The 24707-nt window shown below is 40.7% G+C and overlaps 1 protein-coding gene across 1 annotated transcript in view; it reads right to left on the bottom strand.

Annotated features, from left to right (window-relative positions):
• Positions 1–24707, bottom strand: part of bcas3 (BCAS3 microtubule associated cell migration factor) — a 363376-nt gene that overhangs the window by 311854 nt on the left and 26815 nt on the right. Inside the window, exons 8-13 of the mRNA XM_062419168.1 lie at positions 14722–14829; positions 14548–14624; positions 10374–10450; positions 9528–9611; positions 6190–6360; positions 1775–1868 (exon numbers count right to left, since the gene is read on the bottom strand). Coding sequence (XP_062275152.1) covers positions 1775–1868; positions 6190–6360; positions 9528–9611; positions 10374–10450; positions 14548–14624; positions 14722–14829 — 611 coding nt within the window. The remainder of the gene's footprint in view (positions 1–1774; positions 1869–6189; positions 6361–9527; positions 9612–10373; positions 10451–14547; positions 14625–14721; positions 14830–24707) is intronic.

The following is a 24707-nucleotide window of genomic DNA, read 5'->3' as shown; positions in this document are numbered from 1 at the left end:
ACTGAATAACAAGGTACTGACTCATGTTTTACAGACACTGTGGTGAAAATGAGTGACCTACAAATCTTCATATCCCTAGTTATTTACTGCAGGTATATGGGCAATGTATAAAACTGTCCAGAGTGAAATATAGTGACAACTATTTGATAGATTGCTGAAAATAGACATTGATGGTCCCTAGAGGATGGATGTTACTGACTTTGGTGAATCTCTGACCTTCCCTCTAGTGACACCATGAGGTTGACATTTGTAGTCCACAAGATGGATTATTTTGTAATTTACAACAAATATTCAAAGTCCCCAGAGGATACATTCTAACAATTTTGGTGATCCTCTGACTCTACTAGTGCCACCATCAGATCATTGTTATGCCGTGATATATCTCAACATCTACTTGATGGGTGGGCAAAACTTGGTACAGATATTCATGGTTCCCAGATGATGTATTCCCTGCTTTTGGTGACCCTCTGAGGTTTCGGGGCTTTATTGAAATTCAACTGGTGGACGGTTTGCTGTAAAATGTGGCTTACAAATTCATGGTCCCAAGAGGATGAAATATAATAATGATGATTTAATTGATCTGCTGACTTTCCATCTAGTGCCATCATCTGCTCAAAATTTCCTTCAGTCCAATACTTTGAGTTGTGACCAAATACCTGCAAAACTCATCAATCCCCCCTCAGCCTGCACGTTATCTTTAGTGCTAATTAGTAAATGTTTGCCTGCTAACACAGTGAACATGGTAGTCAGTCTATCTGCTAAAGTCTTGTTAACTGATAACTGAGATTGTTTTGTGGTTCTTTGGTTCATTGGTTCAGGTGAATTCCATATAATAAGGTGAACCTGTTGAAAAGGACAGAGCTTGGGCAGAAAGCGTGTTACAATCTGGGGGGAATGGAATATGAAAGACATTTACAAAGAGAGTCTAACAAGACACTATCATGTTGGATTATGGGAAGTGTAGGATGTAAGTTTTTTGTAGCTTGACCCAAATTAAGGCCTAGAAGGGATGATCTATTGGCATCTGGTGCATCTATTGTGGCCATTCTGCTTTAAATCTATCTCTTTAGTCCTCTAACTTTTGGTAAGTGAAAAAATAAACTGCTGTGGTGCCTCATTAAAAATATGTTATAATCCATAGTCAAACCCTTCCTGTTATTTAGCCAGCACTTATTATCTATCCAGCATTGTTTAGAAGTATTTTTTGTATAGAAACTAAGCTAAAAGGTTTATCTGTGAATACTGTAAACTTGTTTCAGTCTCTGTCTTATAATTGAAAAGTAGAAAAGGAGAGACCGAAATGCAAAATAAACCTTGGAAATACAATATAAATGTAAAACATCCACTCCGGGTGCATAGTGGTTTCATATGTTGCCCATTTATTATACGTGACGCACTGCTTGACCCACATCGGCTGCATGTGTCTTGAGTAAACGGCTTGATTCGTGTATGTTGTAGGTCATCAGGATTGGTATAAAGACATTATGAGGAACTCTAAACTAAGTCCAGCTTCATGACATTAAAGCCGTTCACAATATAAATACAAGCTCATTTGGCCTTTGGGTGAGATAAGTGGTTTGGGACAGCCTGCGAGAATAGGTGGCCACATGTGAGCCAAACATACGTCTTTATTAAAACCTCGGGTTCATCGCTCTGCTGCTTTCTATGACTTCTGAAATCGCATACAGCTTTCTAGCTCCTTCCTCAAAAAATGTGTGTGTATAAGTGTGTGTGTGTGTGTGTGTGTGTGTAAGTGTGTGCAAGTGTGTCTTACCACTGGGGTTGAATTGCATGCAGGATATGGGTTTGTCATGAGCTGGGAAGTGAGCCACAACTCCCTCTCCGTCCGAGTCCTCACTCACCAAGACCTGGAGAATACACACAGACGCACACACACACACACACACACACACACACGCAGAAAGTCCAAATCATTTTCTAACAATGAGAACATTAAACCCAGAGCGGGATTTTCCCCCGCTCCAGGATTTCTCTTCAGATTTTGGTTTGGTCTGTAGCATCACACGCTGATATCATCACCACAATGAGCAGCGTTCTTTGACATCACCCCACAGTGCAATGGCTGGACATTGAACTCCTTTCTGAATGTGCCATTGCCCTCTTGTGGATAGAAAAATAATTAGCATATTACCTGTTATGCATGAAATGAACACAAACGGACAGATTCTTCAACAATATTCTTTTCTGAGATGCTTCAAAGGGATTATGACTCATCAAAACCTGAGCTATATTTTATTGTAAATATACAGTAGTAGTCCTTCAGTAAGAGGCTACATGGAGAGCAGTATGGATGGGGTACAATCCAACACCAGAGACAAGAATATGGACAAATTTACTTTGGCAATAATGTGGCTTTTCACATGTGGCTTTGACAATAGCCCATGACAGCGGGTTTTCCCGTAAACAGGCTGAAACTGGCGTCAAATCCAGCTCTGGCTTGCTGCTTCTCAAGCTTGCCTCAAAAAATGAAATTATAAGTCACTTTACTCAACTGGAGGCTGCTCCTAAATCTCCATATGAAGTCTTTTGTCAAGACTGAGACGCATTGAACAAAAGCTGGGTCCAGACCAGGAGCTGGCAGAAAACGCCTTTAGTCACGAAGAGAGATTAGAAATAAGCCTAGACATGAGGCCACTTTGTGCACGACCCTCTGTGTGTGTGTGTGTGTGTGTGTGTGTGTGTGTGTGTGTGTGTGTGTGTGTGTGTGTGTGTGTGTGTGTGTGTGTGTGTGTGTGTGTGTGTGTGTGTGTGTGTGTGTGTGTGTGTGTGTGTGTGTGTGTGCGTGTGTTAGAGAGAGAACATATACACAGGGTTAAATTTGGCCCCAGTGTTGCATTAACGATGTCAGGAAGGCTGGCTGAGCCTTTTAAATAGGAACTAGTCCAAACAAGAAACAGCCTCTAAAAACTAAAAGGGCTTCGTCTCAGACTACAAGCAAGAAAATAAGCAGGGGAGAAAAAAAAAGAAAAAAAAGGGGGAGAACAGAAAGAACAGAAAGAGGCTGGTGACATGAAGCAGATCACTTTTATTACGGTGCAAGCAGACAATGTTGTTCTGTGAGGGAATCCTGCTGGAGCCCTTTGAAACAAGAGAGTCCTCCAGAGAACCGAGCCCTTTCCACAGGGGAGAGAGTGCGCCTGTGTGTTATGAGGCTGCTGTTCCAAATAAGGAATTTCAAAGAGATGGGAATATCCTGCGCTGCTACACTGACACAGGAACTCGCCTCTATCTTATTCCTGCCTTTTCCCATTCCTCCAAAAATCACACCCCAGCCTCCATCTAAATTCACTCTCTGCTGCCCCTCTCCCCACCACTTACCCTCTTGCTCCCCCTTTCACCCTCCATTTCTCCTCGACTCCTAGCTTTCCCCCTCCCCTCTCCTCCCTCTCCTCCCTCCCCTCCTTGCCTGCCTGCCTGGCGTTTATGGCCAGTGTACGGTTACAGTGCTTCAGCCGGTGACAGAGTGCAGGCCTGCTTCTGAAGGCTTAGGTCCAGCTTATAAGACAACACACTGGCTGCAGGGCGGCTGCGGGTGCAGTGGAAGAGAGTAGGAGAAAGCGGCGAGTGTGTGTGGTGACTACATCACTGACAAACTGTACTATGTATGCTAACACGCCTCATTAAAAATGTGACAGCTACTGCAATGTGATTAATCATGGTTTGGAGAAGCTGAGGAGAATTAAGGGGATAAAAGCTTTTAGCGTTTCTTAGGCGTTAAGGGGAGATCCTGCTGAAGGTGACTGGAATGGTTCAAACCCTGACCAGGGTTGGATCACTATGTTGGTATGTATACTTACTGTATTCAGGTATAATGTACCAAACTGGGTCTGTGTAGAATAATATGGCTAAGGACAATATACAAAAACTTAACTTACCCACCTTAGAATTTGTGGACTCTAGATAAACATCAATACATCAAAAAATACAATTGACAACATATACGGCCAATCCAAATATAGGGTTATCTATAGATATACTATAATTATTAATAACAGACATTTAAACACAGGTGTTTTTTGCTGTTTTGATAATTAATTAAACTACTACATATTATGCCTACATTTCTATAAGGCAGGTGTGACCCAGTCATTAATATGGGTTTAAGTTTAGCATTCAATATAACATATAACCTGATTAAAATAATGTTGTGATTGTTCTTTATTATTCTTTATTAGGATCCCCATTTTCCTATACGTATATACTAATATAATATGACTACAGCTGTAAGGCCATTAAGTGGTGTTTCACTTGTTTTTTAAAGCTTGTTTTATTGTGCGTTTTAGCAATTTGAGCTGAAGTGAGTTCCAAGCAACCATTGCTCAATACAAAACTGTACATTGCTTAGATTGTGTTCTAGATTTAGGAACTGTATAGAGACCTCTGATGGCATGCCTGGTGGAGTATAATGATGTAAACTAAGAATAAGGAGTGTGCTATATTACATATCGTTCATGATAATGCAAGTATGATTTTTTATGATAAAAAACTGCCATATCATATCATGTTATTGATAGTAATATGAAAGTGGCTTGGTGAAAATACAATATCATGATTTATTTTGTGGCAATATTCCTCTCTACTCTTACTTAATAACTTGTAATTTTGGGGTAAAAAAAAAAAAAAAAACATATCTTATAGGTTTAGAAACCTACTTCTCACTAACCTCCCACATCCTTCATACAAATGGCCAAACTGAATGTCAAGACCTAATTTAGGATCCGGTGCGCTCGCTCAGCCCTGAGCTTCCTGTGAGGTTACTGCCCGTCCAGACCAACAGCTGACTGTTTACCGAGCGTCTCTCCTTCCAAGAGCTGCTAAAACAGACAGAGCTGTGGCTAAAAGCTTGGCTGTTAAAATATTCAGCAAAATCTAAGTCACACCTTTCAGCCAGCTATGTGGAGTGAGGTGAATGAGCCTGAGTGTGCTCAGGCCACCGCCAAAAAAAAAGAAAAAAGAAGCCAACCTCGGAGATTTTTCTGTTTCCCGACAAGCCGCAGAGGCCATAGTTATGTTTACCTGGGTCACACTTGACAAGCCCAGAGAGGCAGAAACCCAAGAACAAATTGAAGCCAATTTAATCTTTGGTGAGTGTGTGTGTGTATTATGTATATAAAGTGTATACATAGGGCCCATTTGGGGGGAGTAAGTGTGAGCATTTAGAGGGCTAACCAGTAAAGCTGACACTCTATTAAACGAGGATGATCACCTGGTAACAGTTTCTGGTTAACCACCATCCAGGATCCAAAAAGAGAACAGTGAATGAGGTGGGAGCAGTTTTAGTCTGAGGGTTTGCAGGGATGCAGAGGGGGAAGCTGTCGAGTTTATAACATCCTAATCTGTTCTGACCTACAGTTCAACAGTCATAGTGAAACTGAAGAAGCTAGAACTAGCTCATCACTGTGGGAAAGATATCATTGCTTCACGCTAAAATAACCAACTGAAGCTATAAACCTTTGAATATGTCAACTACATTAATATAATTACTAATGTAGTGCCAACTTTACAACTGCCCCACATATACAATCCAGAAAAAGCCATAAAGTGTCTTGGTGTAGTGTTTCTTATACATTTTTCCTTTTCCTCGTCACTCCATTAAGATTAAGCAAGAGTGAAATATAAGATTTATTTTTTTTTTCTCATCAGGTGAAGCCTTTGTCTGTCAATTAATACAATTTGCAGCAAATGAAAGCAGGTGTTTGAAAGTAAAACAAAAAGAAAGGTCATAATCTCAACAATGAACTTCATCTCTAAGCTTTGACATTCAGGATTTAAAAGAGTTTAAACAAATGTGCACACATAGACAACTACAGATCAGTTTATTATTAAATCTGATAGCACTAAGTGTATTTACATGGCCATGTTGTGCTGTACATTTCGAGTGCGTGCTACAGATTACACTACATAGAGGTCTTCAGTGCTTACATTTAATTTGCCAGGAAACTAACACATAGAATAGTTATTGGAAATCATTTAAATGTGAGAGCACTGCTGTATTATACTATGTGAGTTTTCATATCATGACTAAATGTTAACTTGGTGTCATAATATTTAACATTTCCAGGACTTTCCATAACTATACTGAGGTGCTTTCTCAACATTGATGGAGGGGTCAATCAAATCAATGAGCTCATTAACAATAACAAGTGAGAGCGGAAACATTCAACTGACCTGTCCTTCTCCAACACTGTGTGTGTCAATGATGGTGACCACGCCGGGGTTGTGGGGGCTGCGGCGGCACGCGCTGTGAGGTGTGCCCTCCTCGTCTGGAGTGCCTGCTGGTAGGGTGCCTGCCAACTGGGTTACAACCTTCCCCACCATGGTCAGGCCTGTCTTTAAAGTCTGAGGAGATAAGAAACGATAAGACAGGATAATGAGAGATTTCTTAACTATAACACCTGTTCTTCACGACTGCAACACTTCATTTTATATCATATTCTGCATGCATGTGATACGCTGCAGTTTACAGTTACTTGGTTTGGAGCCTGTGCAGGCAGTGAAGATGTGCAGGAGAGGGTGGCTAAGTGCATGTTTGTGTGTGTGTGTGTGTGTGTGTGTGGGTGCACAAGGCTGAGGGTGTTCACTTGATGCCTGTTGATAAGTTGTAGTACTGATGACTTGTAGCACTGTAGCCTCCGCCGGAGACACCAGTGTCTGCGTGTGCACGAGACTCCTCTGTGTCCGCTTAAGGTCCAGCCAGGGTGTCTGGCTCAAACACACCTCTGTGGCTCGATTGAGGGAAATGGATAGTGCTGCTTAAGTGGAGTCTATCTCACCTACTACACTGTCTTTGCCTAATGGAGTCCAATGCGTGTGACTGTGTGTCTCTGTGTGTGTAAGCGCCAAAGGGGCCCCGGAGAGCCTAATCAGGCATTCAGACTAGGCGGCCCTGTCAATACAGCATGGCGCCTCGCGTTTGTTAGGTCTGAGGATCACCCACTGTCTCTCTTTGCCACTTGGCCAGGCACACTAACAGTGTCTGCTGCCTGTGTGCGTGTGTGTGCCTGCATTTGTGTGTGTGTGTGTAAATTGCCAGTAGAGCCATCAATTATTAAGTGAGGCGTTTGGCTCCTAATTGATCAACACTAATGTGTTTTCTAATCACTGCAGTTGTGGAGTTCTTAGTGGTAGTCCAAACAGGGGCTATTGATCTGCCGGTGGGAGGGAGGAGGTCTGGAGGCAGAGCATGTCTGATGGCTGACAAAGGCACATGAATACTCACACACACACACACACACACACACACACACACACACACACACACATCTACGGCCTGATGTCGCCATCTAAACAAATTATAACCTAATTTGTTTAGAACCTCATTTATGTGAAAGGTCTTCCTCGATCATACACCCGGCAGTGAAAAGAAACAGGATTGATGTCATACACAAATTTGACGTAAAACAGCACATTTGGAGCAGCGAGCCCAATTGGACGGAGCTGTTGCGCTCTCTCTCTTTTATCTTTCTTAAAACCAAAAGCCATTACACTTTAATGCTACACCCGCCCCCCCCCCCCCTCTTTTTTTTGATTCCATGTCTCTGGACGTCAGCACTAAGAGCCAGCGTGTCGCGCCACAAGCCAGAAGGAGATACCTTGTCATCCATATTGAGATATATGGTCTTAAATGAGGAGAGGGCGGGCAAGCAGACTGCCTGTCTGCATATCAATAACCTACAGCCATTGTCAACCCTTTACCACTCTGCTAACCTGTTACCAACACAGTGGTTTTGATGTATACCATCATTAGCCCGCTAATGAGACTTCTCTCACGCTAGCTGTTAGCACTCATTAAGTGAAGGGGAAGGGATAGCTTTGCTCTTTGTAAATCAATTAGCCCTTCCTCTGGGACCAAATGGAGAAACAGACTAGAACCATATGAGGAGCTAGCTAGTTAGCATGGATTGGCGAGTGGCTAAATCAGAGCGGGAATCAATATCACCTGGTATCAAAGGGGGCTGCTGGCTGTTAGTGAGCCATCTCCCCCGTGGAGACGAGTGAAACAAAACCAGTGGAGAGAAACAGATTACAGTGTGAAAAAACAGACAGGCAGGTTGATGAAGTGTCTCATAAGTTCGGTCCTAGTCGGCCAGGCGGGCCAGGTGGATCCAATGTCAGCACATTTACAGATGGTGTAGGCAGAGCTGGAAATATTGTATTATGTGCTGTTTTATTCGAGGTAGGGCTTGAGACAGACCAAAGGACTTTTAAGATGGATTGTAGCAACAGTCTGAACATGAGAACTCATTTTCAAATGTTTCAAGATTTGAGGGAACTAGTTGATTCAGTCCTTCTGTAGTAATACATGGGTGAGGATGGATTTAAACAAAGACAGAAAACCAAGGTTACTTTATTTGTGAACTGTGGTCATTGCTTTCAGTCTCAGCATGTTTTCCCATATTTTGTAGTTGCATTGATGTCCGGTAAAAAATGACTTTTTGATGGCAGCTTTAGGAACTAGTGTTGGCTGCAGTTTACCATGAACAGGGAGGTCCTCTGGTGGTGAAAACAACTCTGTATACACTTTCACAAATAGAAAGCAGGGGTGAAACAGTTCACATATTTATTTGGAGTGGTGCGTGACTTTTCTTCAGTTCAGCACTCCGTGTCAAGTCAGTAATTTCAGTAAAATTAGCTTATGTCTCACCATGCATAACTTGAGTGTAAGTTGAACCCTGAAAGCTTTGGAAGTGTGTTGTTTTTTTCTCTCCCGTCTTGCGGCCAGCTAAACCATGGTAGTTGAGGGACTAGCCATGGTTGTCACTTAGGTCTATCATTCGGAAGTATTGTGGTTTCCCAGTAAGTTACAGCGACACTGGAGAAAGAGTGGTGGATTGGACAAAATCTGTGTGCTGACATTGACCAATGCAAACAGCGCAAAGTTTATTCATCCAGGAATAATATACTACATAGTCATCTGTTCTAACCACTGATGAAAAGACTTCCAGAGGAACAGAGACTTGACAGTGTAATTAGAAAATATAGCAAGTCTTGATTGAGTATAAACTGTTAAACAGCATGTGTCTTAATGTACATTTTTATTTTAGAGTTTGAAAAAAATGCAGGTTAGACTCTCTCTTTCTGTAGTAACAACAGAGCATTACCGATATACTGACATTAGTGATATTGAAGAACTTACAGCTAATAATCCAGTATTTGATATTTAAATGTTGAAAGATCATTTTTTTGAACTCCGTATTGCCACACTTCACATTAGCAGCTAAGAGGCTATTCATGTCACATTGGCTAATTCCTCACTGTGTACGTCCTGAGTGGAGACTCAGAATTAAAGGTTAATAGCCATGAATTTTCTGCACAACTCACCTGAACCTGCACATCATCACTTAAGACGATTAAAAATAACATGATGATACTAAATTGTTGAGCTGTCTAATATTCTTATTTATATATTTATTTTTTCATAACAAAAAGTTTGGGAAAAATAAAATCTCATTGCACAAAATAAATCTATTTGTAAGTTTGTGATGTCAACCAGTTCAGTCACTTACTTTGGCAGCGTTGATCACTGTAGCTGTATAGGACTGTGCATTGTCACCACAAGCTCCTCCGCGAGACTGGTGACATCTGATCAACTGCAAAAAAAAACATTTTACAGATAAATACAAGACCTGCAGTGCAAGTCTAGATGAATGAAATGGAAATTACTTATTAACCCTGATTTCAGACATTCAAAAGGCTCCCCTCTCCACTCTTTGGAAGGAAATTGGTTGCATATTTAGCAGAACTCATTACACAACCCAAACAGCCAATCAGCACTGATTTGAGTAGCTTTGTCCCTGTATTACTCTCACTGTTCAAAAGCTAGATTTAGTCATTTCTGGAAATCCTTAAGCAGTCACACAAACAGTGGCCCCACCTGTCAATTACTTGAGTGGACCAGCACCAAACACTATTATACATTAAAAGTATTGCAGAGAGCGCAATAGAACATTCTGGGGGGGGGGGGTTGTACAGTAAATACTTAACAATCCCATTAAGCGGAAAAAGAACTGAGGACTCCTGTGCATCTGTTGATTTTCAAAATGTTATCATCTCTAGTGGACTCTTCTTGGAATGAGTTGTTTATCCAGACAGATTAGCAGAAAATAGATAAAATGCATTTTTTGGATTGTAAATATGTCGCTGTTCTGATAAGGTACTTCTGCAATGGATAAGTGTCTGTGTGTGTGTGTGTCTGTGTGTGTGTGTGTGTGTGTGTGTGTGTGTGTGTGTCTGTGTATCTGTGTGTCTGTGTGTGTGTGTGTGTGTGTGTGTGCGTGTGTGTGTGTGTGTGTGTGTGTGTGTGTGTGTGTGTGTGTGTGTGTGTGTGTGTGTGTGTGTGTGTGTAAGACTACCTTGTTCTCAGCATAGGCCAGCCAGCGGCTTCCTAAAGCAATTGGATTGAGGCTGGGGCCAGGACAGGGATAGCAGCCTGAAAAGACACAAGGACAGTCATATTAAGAGGAGCAGCATCGAGAAAAAAACAAAAACATTCATACACATTTTGGTAAATAACCTCATGAAAACTTTGCCAGAAAAAAGAGCACATATGCAGGGGATTTTCATAAACCTCATCCCTGGAGAGTGTCTGAAATTATCTTAAACCATTAATGTGTTTGTGGGGAATCTCGTGTTTGGGAAGATAAATGGGAGTCTAATGAGGGTGACGTGTCTGTACGTGTGTGTGTGTGTGTGTGTGTGTCTGTGTGCGTACAGTATGACCTAATGGAGACTGTGGTACCCAATAAATTGAGGATGGCTCCTCTGCTGATTGACCAACACAATAATCCCTGTGGGGGCACAAACACACACAAACACATTTACATGCAAACACAACTGCTGTGCTGTCAGCAGAAATAAAAATAGCCACCAATAATCCTAAATGACACACAAAGCTGTGCGTTCACAAACAGACAAACGCCTCGGATGTTATAAGAACGTGTTTTTCTCCTCTCTCACAAACAGATGTGAAGGTAAACAAGAACTGCTATGATTTAACACCAAAACTGAGCTCCAGCTAGAGGGGCGTCTATCGCTTGTGCTGTGAGATAGAAACACGTGCCTGTAAACAGACTGGAGAGATGATTGATATTGTCATAAATATCTTTAAATGCAAGCAGATACAGACAGTGACAGTCTGCCTGTTTCCACTATGTGTAAACACACAGGAAACAAAATGTTGATCCAATAATGATCACACCCGCTGTGTTCAAGAACAAGGGCCCTGGTCACACACACAGAAACATGCGCACGCACACACGCACGCACACACACACACGCACACACACACACACACACACACACACACACACGTACACACACACACACACACACACAGTGAGCTAATGTAAGTGCGTGGAAGTGTGGGGGAAATGGCTTGCTGACAATAATTTAGTGCTCAGGGAGCAGATGAGGTGGAGGCAGACAGTAATTTAGTGTGCTGTGTTGGGGAAGGGGGCTGGTGGGGAGGAGGGGGAGGTTGAGGTAAGCCACAAGGGCTGCTGGTAACGCCAGAGAAGCCTTTTGTGCCTCTCCAAGGCCGAAGGGAGCCCGGGCGGTGAGATAACATGTGTTTGACATCCTGGGTGGAGAGCAGGGGGATGAGTGGGGAGAGGAAACAGACATGATGGGTGGAATCAAAGGAGTTGAAAGCAGGGTTCAGGCTTTTGAAGACCGAACCCTGAAAGACCTTTTTGAAAGTGGCAATAGATGATCCTCTTTCGGATATATCATGTTTAAACTTTCCATTTTTCTGTGCTATGTTTCCTTAAGTCAAAAACAAAATCTCTTAAGTTTTACAGCAAAACAAAAAAGGGAGAAATTATACTGCTGTTGCTACTATTTCAACAACTACTACTATCAAAATACTGACTGCCTTATTCTCATTATCTGTACATCTGGGTTCCACAACACAAAATGAGCAAAAGCAAAACCAATCTTTGCGCATGAACACAGCCTCTAGAGCAGCACGGCTGTAAAGGTCAAGAACATTTGAAAGGTCACTGCATTGTCTGTACATTAAAATAAAGCTTTATGGCTCAAGGCTGTTTAAGTCTTCTTATATTGTTTAGTTAAAGGTAAATTACAAATATAAATTAACTTGGATAAGCGCGACAAGGATTCAAATGCAAGTTGAGGCACCCCTTTACTAAAGTAGTGGCAAAATGAGATAGGTGCGGTTTTGAACATATGGAATACAATTATTTCTGGGGGGGGCATGAACGTCTGAACCACATTTTTTTGGCAAACTAGTCGTTTTAAAGACATTTAACTTCAAACAACAAATATCAACCACAGGGTGCTCTGGATGAAAATTCAAGGGATCATGAACATGGATTCATCCTCTGGGTACAATGAATATACGCACCAAATTTCAAGCCAATAAATTCAGTATTTGCCAGGACACTTCACTAAAAGTCAAAATTGTCAATCCCATGGTAGTGCTAGATGAACATTTAGTTGATAAACTGAAGGGTTCAAAGGATTTATCTTCTGTGGCAATCCATGTTGAGGTTGACATATCAGCCTGTCGGTCAGCCCAGCCAAGAGACAGACAGATACTGCCATTCCTACAGCCATGTTGCTAGTATGACTAACAAGACAGGACTGTGAAATCAAGATGAACAGAAAAGAAACAATGTCTTCTGCTGGAGGCGACTTAATCCAAGCTAACAGCACACTCCACTTGAATGCAAAGCAAGAAGATAAACATGGGACCAAGCCCTAAGTGCTCATAAAAACATGACATGTCTACCATCAGGTCCTCGGACAAGAAGCTGACACACAATGGTAGAAAGGCTCATCCAAAGCAGAGCTCGGCACATTACAGGACCCTTTGTTTACTGCTTTTACTGCCCAAACAGACCAAACAACGTTATGAAGAGGAGGCCCCTGCATTCAGAAACGATTAATAACTATTGAGCATGTTTGGTTTCCTGTGGGCCAGACACTGATAGGGAAGGCAGGCAGACAAAGAGGAGACACATTAAAGCCAGCCAGTAAGGTCAGTTTACTCCAGTCAATGACTTAAGTGGACAGTAACGGCCTTGTAATACAGTCTGGCCGTTCTTTTCCATGGTTCTTTCACAACCTCCTTCAGAAGACATGACAGGTACAGCCAAGAAGATGCAAGAGCTGTGTTGTAAACAGCTTTTCTCTGTGTTGAGTTTCAAGAAGAGAACCTCACATCATGTTTTGATAAAAGCTTGAGAGAACGGCACCGCGGCGAGTTCGGTGGCTGCTCGTATTAAACGTGATGATCTGCTTTGCGTTTGTTTGGTTGTGCGATGCCAGCGTGGCAGACTCGCTGAACATGTTAGGCAATGTTGTTACTGATGTGATGTGGTGCAGTTTGTTAGCATTACTGCTTGGACATTTTATATATTTTCCCTGGCAATAAAATAAAGGCAAAAAAGACCAATATAAAAGCTCTTATTTAAGTAGTTTCTGGTCAGAATGACAATTATGATGTGCAATTTAATAAAAGGAACTAGCAAGCAGGGTAGAAAAATGAACCAGGGATAAACACAGATGAAGGAACACGATGGGACAATGGAAATGTCCTCTGCAAAAAAGATGTAGAACACATCAAATACGTATTATCAGCAGTGTTGGGCAGTAACGCACTACTTTGCCTCACATTACTATCATATAATTGTTTCATTAACAGTAGTATTACTGCAATGTTACTGAGTTACTGAGCACTTTGAACTTCATTTATTGTATGACAGGGGCTATACAAATAAAGTTAGTATTATTATTATTATTATTATTATCATTAGTATTATAGTATAAGTAATTATATTACAGTTACTAATCCCAATAATGCTCTGTTACTTCTACACGTTGGGGTTGATGTGTTTGCTGTATTACTAGGATTAATGGAGGCTTAATATCAGTGTGATTCCTGTGTTCAGTTGTGAGGAGGAGGAGAAATGTTGCCTAATTCTCATGGTGAGTGTTCTTAGCTCATGTTGCTAGCATTAGCCACAAGTACATGTACATTCAGGAGTCACCTGACTCTAGTTTAGTTCAGAGTTGGAGAGTGTGTGGATCGTGCAAGTGAGTTTGGGACTTTTACAGTGCTGTGTGCAGTCACTGAGTTTTTGATGGTCAGTAAGTCCTTCCAAAGTGTATCCTACCTGCTAGTTAGACCACAAAAATCTTCTATTTCTATGTTTGTTTATAAAGAAGTTGCAGCATGTGGCTGTAGAGGATTTTGAGTTGTTTAAAGGCAACTTTGAAGGAAAGGAAAGTAACAAGGAATATAACTTTTCGCTTTTCTAACTAATAAATAAATGCATATTTCTAGTTTTAAAATGAATAATGTGTAATCAGCAATTAATCACAATTTTCAAGTAACTTGCCCAACACTGATTATCCTACAGCAACAAAATATTTAACCAAACCTATCTGAATGTGTTTGGAAGAGTTTTAGGGTTGAGTTAAATCAGGATTCCCACATCAGCTTCAACCTTCTTATAGCACCAACATTATAAGTACTTCAACTCGAGTGTTTAAGTTCCTTACTTGTAACAAAGAACTTCTTGGTGAAAGTGCAGCTGTCAAATGCTGCAATCTTCTCTTGTAGGCTGACAACAAGAATACTGCAAGAAGGAGAAAGTGGTTAATCCGCACAGTCAAAATCACCACGTAGTGTCATAAAATGATCTTCTTTTTGTTAGATTAGCTGGTCCAACGTACTGTTTGTTGCAGTGTAGATCATAGATGGGTGTCTTGAATTGAATTGATTTAACCATTTCCCCTGTCCGTAGAGAGTACAGGTCAGCACAGCAGTAAGGGGGACTCGTCCTGAAAACACAGAAACACAAATGCAGTCAGTCAGTCAAATATTGGATCAAGGTGGACCACAGGACAGTTGGCCTATACACTTTGAAAGAATGACAGCCAACATTGACATTTGAAATTTGTCTTAGTAAAAGACGTGCTGCAGGGCTGCCAAGTATTGCACTGATTTAGCATTGCATAACTAGTTATAATCACATACAGGCATACAATAAACACATAAAAAAAGAGCTAAAATATGCAGCAGAACCAGAGATATCGTCTTTTTTATCCCATGCATGTTTTCTTTGTGCAAGTGACATATCCAACCTGCCAATAGTTAACATCTATTGGGTAAATCAGAGAAATATACCAATTGTTATTTATGTCCATTATAATGTATACAGCTGTGTGGATTTCATCCATTCTTCACACATTTTTGTGATTATTTTCTATTGTTATTGTCACGGTCATAGCAGTTTTTCTGTGTCTTTTCTAAGAAGTCTTCTACAAAGTTCAAAGCCCTGATTGGCTCAGTTGTTGGTGTTATCAATGACAACTACACCAGACCTATTTGAATGGCTGGATAAATCAGATACAGAATGTGGGGAGGTATTCAGAAGAACACAAAAACCCCAAAGTGGGTAAATACCAATATGAAAAGCAGATTCTTCAGTTTTACCAGGGAGGGGTGGAAAACTGTTCTTGTAAAACTAACCTCAAGAGACATCTAGATATTTCAATAGATCAGGATGATTAGTTTTGGGATCTTGCCAAACTGGTGTCACATTTGTCCGAGTTCATAGCAAATGCAGACCTTGCTAGTTATTATTTTTTGCCAATGAAGCCTTCTTTTTGTAAAATGTGGCAGGTAACAAATGTTCACTACCATGACAAAATAAACACATGCACTTCCAAAATAATCTGAGAAACCCTTCTGTGGATATGTAGGAAGAGAACATGGAGCCTCCTGCCAAACAACTACACATCAAGCCGTCTTCTACATTGTTTCTCTCAGCAGCTCACCGAAAAATTCATTCAGTATTTGTTTCCACCGTGTCCCACTGGCCGATCCTTTGTGAGGGTTCACATAGTGAAAGGGAGTAAAATGAAGGGCAAAAGGGGAAAGGCTTTGTCATGCAACACATTTACTAGAAGCCTTTCTCTCAACACAGCAAAGAAGAGGGTTATGTGAGTGAGGTTACCCGACAGCAGGCAGCGGCTGCTGGCAAAGGAAAATTTAGACATAAATCTTAATCAAGCAAGACTCCCCCCTTCACCACCATCACCCTGTCCCCTGTGCCCCTTCCTTCTTTCTCAGAGGAAGGCTTCTACCGGTCTTCCAGTCTATGTCACCCTTGGTGAGGCCTGTGGTGCCGTGTTGGCTGAGGATACAGGGGTGAAATGTGGTGTTAGTTTAGTTTCTTTAGCTATAGAACTAAGTGCTTTCAACAGTCTATTTAGTCTGCTTGTGCATACTGAGTGCAGTTATATGATTCATTAGTCTCAGCATGGACAGTTTTTGGACAAACAAGGGGCATTGGCCTTAGATCTTAACGTTATAAAGGAGGTCAAAGTTAACTGTCTGTAAACACAATGACTCAAAATTTGGAATGAAATGGCATTCTTAATTAAGATACAACTGACAACACCTGCACGCTTAAACGCTATAGGATTGATTACATTTTGATTGTAAACTTTCAGTTGGGATGGAAGGTTAGGCTGATTTGACAGCTTGATTAAATAGGAAAAACCCTTCCTGAAGATTACAGACAATGCAAGACACCATTAGGAAATAACAACATTAAGCAGGGGGGCATCTATTGCCAAGTCACAGAGGGAAAAATCTGAACATTATTCAAATAACAAGCTCATAATAGGAAGACCTTACATCCATTACAAGACAAAGATGACCTCAGCCATGCTGAATATTCCCTGCAGCCCACCTCGTTCCACTAACCGACTCTACTGCATCAAGGTCTGTCTTCCTTTTCCAACCATTACTGTAGCTCCTTTTTGTGTTTATGGTGGAAAGAGATCTGCTGCTCTGATTCAGAACACTGACACTGGGTGAAGTATCAAAGGCAAACAGTGGAGCAAAGACATCTTGGTGGCTAGAAAATTGTCAGAATCCTGGAAGCACTTACAGATAAGAAGAGGGAAAAATCTGTGTGATACCTCTGCAGTGTGTTCTCACCAGCGCCAGTGACCAGTTTTCATTTGTTGTAAGGCTAATGCGTGTGGTTTGAAAAGTGTGGTTTTAATAATTCATTAGGCTAGGGCCATTGGATGAATATATCGGTATATCAGAGTCCAGCGCCAGGTGTTCTGTACTGGGTGATTTTTGGTGTAATCTTTATTAACTTACTATAGTGTTATATAAGTAGCATAGTGTAGGTTGTGTGCATAGCAAGTGTGTAGTTAATAGCGAGAGCAAGCATGTATGTGTTCTGGCGAGGCTGGCTACCAGAGCAGAGAGTATGAAGTTAGCAGTATAGCTGTGAACATAGCAGTGTAGTTTAGGTTATTTATTAGTGAAAAACTAATAATCCAAGCACGCCTCCTTCACACATCAACTGGCCAGGTGTGAAGATGACAGAGTTTGTAGTCCAAGAATCTCTCTCTCTCAGGCTACTATACAGCAAATGCTACAAATGCTCTATCTGGAAATTGCCCTTTTATGCATTATGTTGCAAAATGCTGTTGCACTGCATGGCGTTATGGAGAAATCTGAGCCCACAATCAACATTTTGCTGACCAAACCTGCTATACTCCCCACTCACCCTCCTGCCACCAATACAGCAGCCTCATTGAAATGAATGAGGAGGCTGAGTGTTTGGCGCAGCGCTTTTGTTAGTTTGAATGTGGCCTAAGTAGGCTAGTGGGGGAAGCTCTTAATGGACCTGATGACAGAGGAACCAGCCTGTCCTTCCAGCTTTTTCTTCCCCTTCCTTTCACCCCTCACTTTGTCCACCCTTGTTTCCATGGTGTTTTGACGTGGTCTTTGTGTATTTGTGGAGTGTTTGCCATGCATTACAAGTACTGAGCCTTTTCTTTCGATATGACATCAAATGTCAAACAATGTTAGAGTCTTTGCACTGGTGCTTGCGGAAGCCAAGCTGTATGTTAGGTTAATGAAGATCCCAAGACATACAGCTGATTGAGTATCACAATGAGGAGAAACAATTTCTGGGACTTACAACAAAGGTTAAGTCAGGATTTCTTTATCTTTTTTTGCCTGTGATACTTCCCCAAAAACTGTCAAGACCAACTCATTAAGTCAAGTTTGGTACACTTGTGCAGAATCTCTTAATTAATCATATACAGTAAAAATATGACATACTTCAATCCTATGTTATATTTTTTGTCAAAACTATATCAAACAAATATACACTAATATGAGAATCTATTATATAGTAGTTAATATTCAGACAGGGCCCTAAGCTAATAGTTGAGACCCTCCCACCCTGAATTGGGTGTTTGTGTACAATAACCAAATAAAAGTTTTCTATAGATTGAATGTGGTGCTGTTCAATTATGAACATTTGCTGCTTTCTCTGTTATATATTACTGTATACTGAATATCAATGGGTTTAGTCAGACCATAGAGTGAAAGAAGACAAACTTAAGAATGCAGCTCTAAGAATTTAAAAGTGTTATGGCAAAAAAAAAACATATTGCTATCAGCTCTACTTGTTTTTTCAAAATTAAGGAAAGTCAGTTCTTATTGCACACAAAGATGCATACCACCAAAGAACTAACAAATCTAATAACCTATATAGTCCCATATTGGTAATCCTTCTTCATAGCTGCAGTTACAGAAAACAGCAGGTCATGTGAGCCTTTAGTTCCCATCTACGATAATCTGGTTCCAACACAGTCCTAGGAACACCGTCTAACAACTCCGTGCACAGCTGGACAACAATCCGCTGCTTCGAGCTGATGTAGAACTATGATTCTAAGCTGCAGCTGACACCACGGGCAAAAACAGGAATCAATCACCCACTGATGAAGCCATCAGAATGCATCACATCAGAGGCGGCACTTTGACACACAATTTATTTTTCTTAACACAGACAAAGACAGGAACACACACCCTGGAAGATGAAATAACTGTTCCAATAATATCCAACAACCATCTCGATGACTGATATATGAATTAAACCCACAGGGAGTGCTTGTGTCACACATCTACATGGTGATTGTAGCTACTGTGTACTTCCCAAGGCAGCAGCAGGACTGCGACGGCGCCAAGCGAGCCGCCAGATCTCCCAGGCCAGGCCAGGAAATTAAGCATTGTCCCAGGCTTGTATGTGTCTATATGACGTGCTTGGATGTTAGTGCGAGCGCGTTTCTACCTCCAGAAGATAAAAGAGGTGCCACAGGGGAAAAAACTTTTGACCCAAACCCTGATTCATTTTTCCATCTTAGCAGAAAGGCCTGATGGCAGCGTCTCGGTCAACATTTCAAAAAGGACCTCACGATGCGAGTGCTGCTACCATTACCAATCAAAAGCACAGGCATTAAGATTAATACAAAAATTTCACTTGACGATAATTTACTTTCAGGCGGCTACGTCATCGATTTATGCATTATCAGAGTTCGATCAATCCAATTCAAAGCTCTATCCCGAAAAATGGGCCTCTGGAATTGATTCAAGGGGACAATGATAACCTGCTATTATAGAATCAAAATGGCACAGGGTTCAATTGTTTTGCTTTTGCAGTATTTTAACAAATGACCCAGTTCTAATGGAGGCAATGCGGGGTCAGATGTAATAAGATTTCCTGATGCCGGGGACGTTGGGGCGTAGGTTGAAAGCAAGGCTAAATCACAATTATCATTATGGATCATGGCGGGATGTCAGTCCTTGCACATGTTAAGGTGACGCCGAGCACCATTCCCCAGCTCAGTAACAGGCCTATTATGATGGCCCTATTAGATCAATGTGTCAATTACTATTACTCAAACTGGCCCTTGGGTCTGAAAGGATACAAAATGAGGGAGATGGAGGAAAGGAGGCTTGGCTCATTTACTTCCTCTGATAGGACAAGAAGCTACTCCAGAAATTAAGGAGATGGAGTGGCCCTGCCAGCTACAGAATACACAATGATACAAGAGAGAAACACACTAAACTTCTGTTAAATACAAGTGCTACTGCAACATAAAAAGTATTATTCTTACACCCAGAAATTATATAGGATTACAATGTAAGCTTGAGCTGAATATCAAACATAAGTACTTTTAGAATAGAATGTATTAAAATCTAACAGACCCAGAATGTTTGTTCAGATTCTTGGTCTTGTATACCTTTTCCCTGATCAAATTGATCCTCATTGAAAAGAAAGATTTCCCAAATTTGGAAAATGACACATGTTGAGGTTTAGCAGGTTTAGCATGTTCAAACTCACATCCTAACATTTATTAATTAGCACTAAAAACAGGGTACAAGTTGTTGCAGATGGGAGGGGTTGATTCATTTTGCAGGTATTTGGTCAGAAATGAATGTAGTGAACAAAGTTTAATTTTGACCTGCTGGTGGAGCCAGATGAAAAGTCAGGGGTATCACCACAGCAGTTAGGAGTCATTTTCTTGGGATACGCATGTCTGTGCTAACAAGACAAAACCAAAAATGTCAATCTTATTGTTCAGCTAGAGGAAAGACGGGATGGAGACCATGAGTGAGATGTTTAGTCTGGACTAAAGCAGTGGAGAGACCAGCTGGCTGACACTGTCACCACTAAAGCATTGTCACTAGTGAGGTTACAATGGTCTTTGTAGTAAAGGCGTGTACTCCTCACTGTAAGATACTAAGAAATGTGTTTTTGTGGTATTGGTACCAGAACCTGGGCGTCATAATGCAACTAGTATCCAAACATTTTTAAACACCACCCAGCTGTACTGTAAGCTTTCACTTTTAATGGAAAAAGAGATCACCCACAGTGATGACTTGGCTTGCCTCGGGCTCTCAACGAGTCAAAATTGGATTTTTCTAATCCTTAATTGCTATGCTGTTAAGCCTAGCAGAGCACACCTGCTGAATCCATCTCCCTTTGGTTTGGCCCAACAGTAAGCTCTGGCTGTTCGGGTCATTTCTGTGTCCTGCTGCTCTGCCACTGTGCCGCACCAGATTTGGAAAACCTCCCTTTACAACACAATGTTTAAAGTGACTTTTACAACCATGTGTGAGTCTTAATTTTAGATATGCAACTGTTTACAATGGTCATTAAGGACCATTATAGATGGCGCGTGTCTTATTATCGTGCCATTATCATCAATCTAGTCTGTGTACTTCCTCTTAGATGAAACATGCTGACATCTGTTATTTTAATTTTCACATCAATGCTGAGCTTATTCCATGAGCACTTTCCCTCTGGCTGAGAGAATCTGCACACATCTTTTTATGAATGTGAACTAAACCAGGGGATCAAAACCACAAGATTTCATGTGGCTGTGGAAAGCATAGATGGAGACCTGAGGGGGAATTAAAAAGCAGGCAAATAAATTCATTTACAAGGAAGGGACGTCACCACATTTCCGACTGGTGCAAGGTTTTACAAGCTCCCCAAATACGAACGACAATTACATGCTGTGGAAATGCTAAACAAATACAAGCTTGGTTTGGGAAGTCGAGGCTGGCTATGTTGAAAGAGAGAAAGCTGATGCTCCAACTGGAGACTGCTGAACTTCTGAGGAATGGTATTTCCAGTGGGGATCAACTGATACGGGCTTTTGAATACTGAAACCAGAAATTTAAGATTAACGTTGCCAATATCCATTCGTTCATGCCAACATTCAACAAGTAGTCGACATGTTTTCCCCACAATTTTGCACTTGGCTGTACAAAAGGCCTCCAAATATCTGACACGCTCGGTCCACTGCAACAAAAAAGGCAAATATCAACAATGTATTACTCTGATTTCCACCTGTGAGTTAAATGTTAAGTCGTTTATTGCTTTGAAATGAAATATTAGTCACAAGGATATTTATTCGTATTGGTTAAAGATCTCATGCAATATGCAAAAACCAGAGAATGCTTGGCTTTTTTGCTTAGTAACTTAAATTATGAAGAGATATCACAGCTGTTGTCTTAACATTATTTAACTCTAACTAAATATGAAAAAGGTTCATGAGTTTCAACTGAAGGTCTTAATGAAGAGTTTTTAATAATATATTCAAGATTCAAGAGTGTCTTGAATGAATGTACTGTATCTTATTTCAAAGACTGAGATTGTAAAATTCACACATTAAACTTTAATTATTTTAATTTCTTAATTTCAGCACTATTCACTGTTCAAATAACATGGCACAAGTATACTTTTAATGTGGGGGGGGGGCAGTATTAGATTATAAACAAGGTAATATAACAGTGATTGGGATACAGGAACCTTGTGTTTTGTTTATTATCTACAATAGATCTTTGAAAAATTAAATAAAAGTTTTGAACTATGAAATTCAAAACTTTCCTCTGGGCAGGATTTGGCCCTGCAAGCCTGCCGATGTTTGACAGCATACAAACTATTGTTGGTTTGGACAGACAAAATCAAACAATCACCTATGTGAACAAAAACATAAGGATTATAGATTGAAACCACCGCTGTGGTAGGCAACACTAAAAATGCTGAATGGCAGTAAGTTGTGTGATGTGTTGTTATGCACAAATGTGTATGTTCGTGTGTGGTTCATTAGCATGGGTGGGATCATAGAAAGGACAGAACATATGCTGTTTAGGGTAATGGAGAATTTATTAGTGTTGGATAGTTTTGGGGGTAGTCTGTGCCACTGTGGAATGTTTACACTATGTCTGTATAAAGAACAGAAAAAGGGGATTTTTTTTTTTTTTTTAAAGGTAGACAGTAACCATCAAAAACTGTATTGGAGCATTTTTTCCCTACTCCCTCCTGTTATTTGTTTTGTTTTTAACTCCCACTCCTCTCATTCTCAGCTCGCACCAGCCGCCCCCATGCACAACAAACGCTAGCCACATCAGAGCCTGCTGGGGGCCTGTAGGGAGCCACAATGATTCCGGCAAGCTTCAGGCATTAGTAGGAAAGTAATTAGGGTAAAAAGTTCAACCACAGCTCCATGCCTGCAGAGCTGCCAGAAATACATTTCCTACACTGTTTAATACTGCACATATAATGGCCAGCATTTTGGATACACACTACCCCTGTGTGTGTGTGTGTTTCTGTGTGTTTGTATGTGCGTGTACAGGCTCTTACTCATTCTTAGTGTTTATAGTATTAAACCATCATATTATACCTAAAAGTGCAGAGTGCAGCACAATGTCAAACAAAATTACACAGACATAATTTTGACTGTACCAGCTGCAAACAAGGTAAAATATTACAAACCACCCAACAATAAGCTGTGCAACAATGAGAAAAAATAAATACAAAATCAGCATGGGAATTTATGTATATGCAGTCCATAAATCCAGCTTACTCCTTCATCTTTTGACAGCAGTAGAGTGGATATTAATATTCATTACCCAAACCATAGCTTGCATTAGTTCCAATTTTAGCCATTTTAAGCTTTCCGTGCCAGTTTTCTGTCTGCGTTAAGTGGAAGCACTTGACACAAGAAACATCTGGTCATGGAGGATTCGTTCTTCTGCTTTGACATCTCAAAGCTGTATCTAGAAACATGACAATTTAACGTTGCCTTATATCTGCTCGTGCATAAGGATATGAGTACAGCTGGAAGCCAAAATACAACATTTATGTGTTACAGTATGAGTGACTAAATGACTATTTCATCAGGTGCTAATACTTATGGCTCTCGAAACTCATTTTCCAGTCTTTACAAAAAAAAACTCCCCACCCACTGGAGGTTCCGGGCAAGTCTCAGTAACCCCACCCACCCACCCACTTTCTAACGTCTTCTACCACTACCAACAGGAAGATAGTGCTATAAGTGAACTACTGACAGTTCAGCCAACACAGATAAGCAGAATTATCATTTTGTCAGTTGGAGGACGCTGACTGAGTCAAATTCAACTGTAGTTTTCTTAGTAGCAGTTTGAAGAGGAGAAAGTGGCAAAATGTTAAATGTGGGAATAGAAGCACTTTTAGGCTTTATTTATTAGGCTTTATACATGAAGCAAAATAACATAGGTGAGCTAAATGTTATTTATGCTAAAGGTTATATCTTTATATGCAGTGGTTTAAACAATAAATCTTAATACAATATATTTAAAGTAATTGTGGTCATTTATCTCAGCTTTGTGACATATTCTAGTCAGTCCTATCCAATCACATTGATTTACATTTCCGAGCCTGTAACAGTGCTGTATCTTGCATATATTATGCATATTGTGCACACAGCCATGATGTTGAAAACCCTCTTTGGGCTTTCAGGTCCAACTCCATTGAAAATATAGAATTTATCATCTCCTCCATTGTCAAGTTCACTATTCATTGTTCCCCTGTGATCGAGAAACATCTTAACACACTACACACTCACTGGCCACTATACAATCTAACACAATCCAATGCAACAGCTATGCCATGCCTTTTAAAGGCTTTCATGTTTTCAGTTTCTCATTTTGCAAAAGCTATCTTTTAATAAGCTCATTGTCATTGAAGAACACCCCTCTTAACATAAAACATCTCTGCCTGAATGCTCTCCAGGCAGCACAGACAGGTTAGGACACCTCTGGGGTTCTCCTAAATCCTGGCAGAGCTGATGAATTGCTTTTAACCATAGCCCTAAATGTTTTGGCCGGTTAGAACTAATATCCTACTCTGAGACACAGGATAAATTTGGGACTTGGTAAGAGCCACCAGTGTCACTTAACCAAGCCAATACATTATCTTTCATCCAACATATGAAAAAAATTACAACCGTGCCTCTTTCTACTTAGTTTAATGTAAAGGGGAAAGGGAAAGTTTAAAGTCTAGTAA

This window comes from Scomber scombrus, chromosome 5 (assembly GCF_963691925.1).
Source record: "Scomber scombrus chromosome 5, fScoSco1.1, whole genome shotgun sequence".
Classification (NCBI taxonomy): Eukaryota; Metazoa; Chordata; class Actinopteri; order Scombriformes; family Scombridae; genus Scomber; species Scomber scombrus.
Note: the sequence above shows the minus strand (reverse complement) of the source record. Positions and strands in the feature narration are given on the sequence as shown.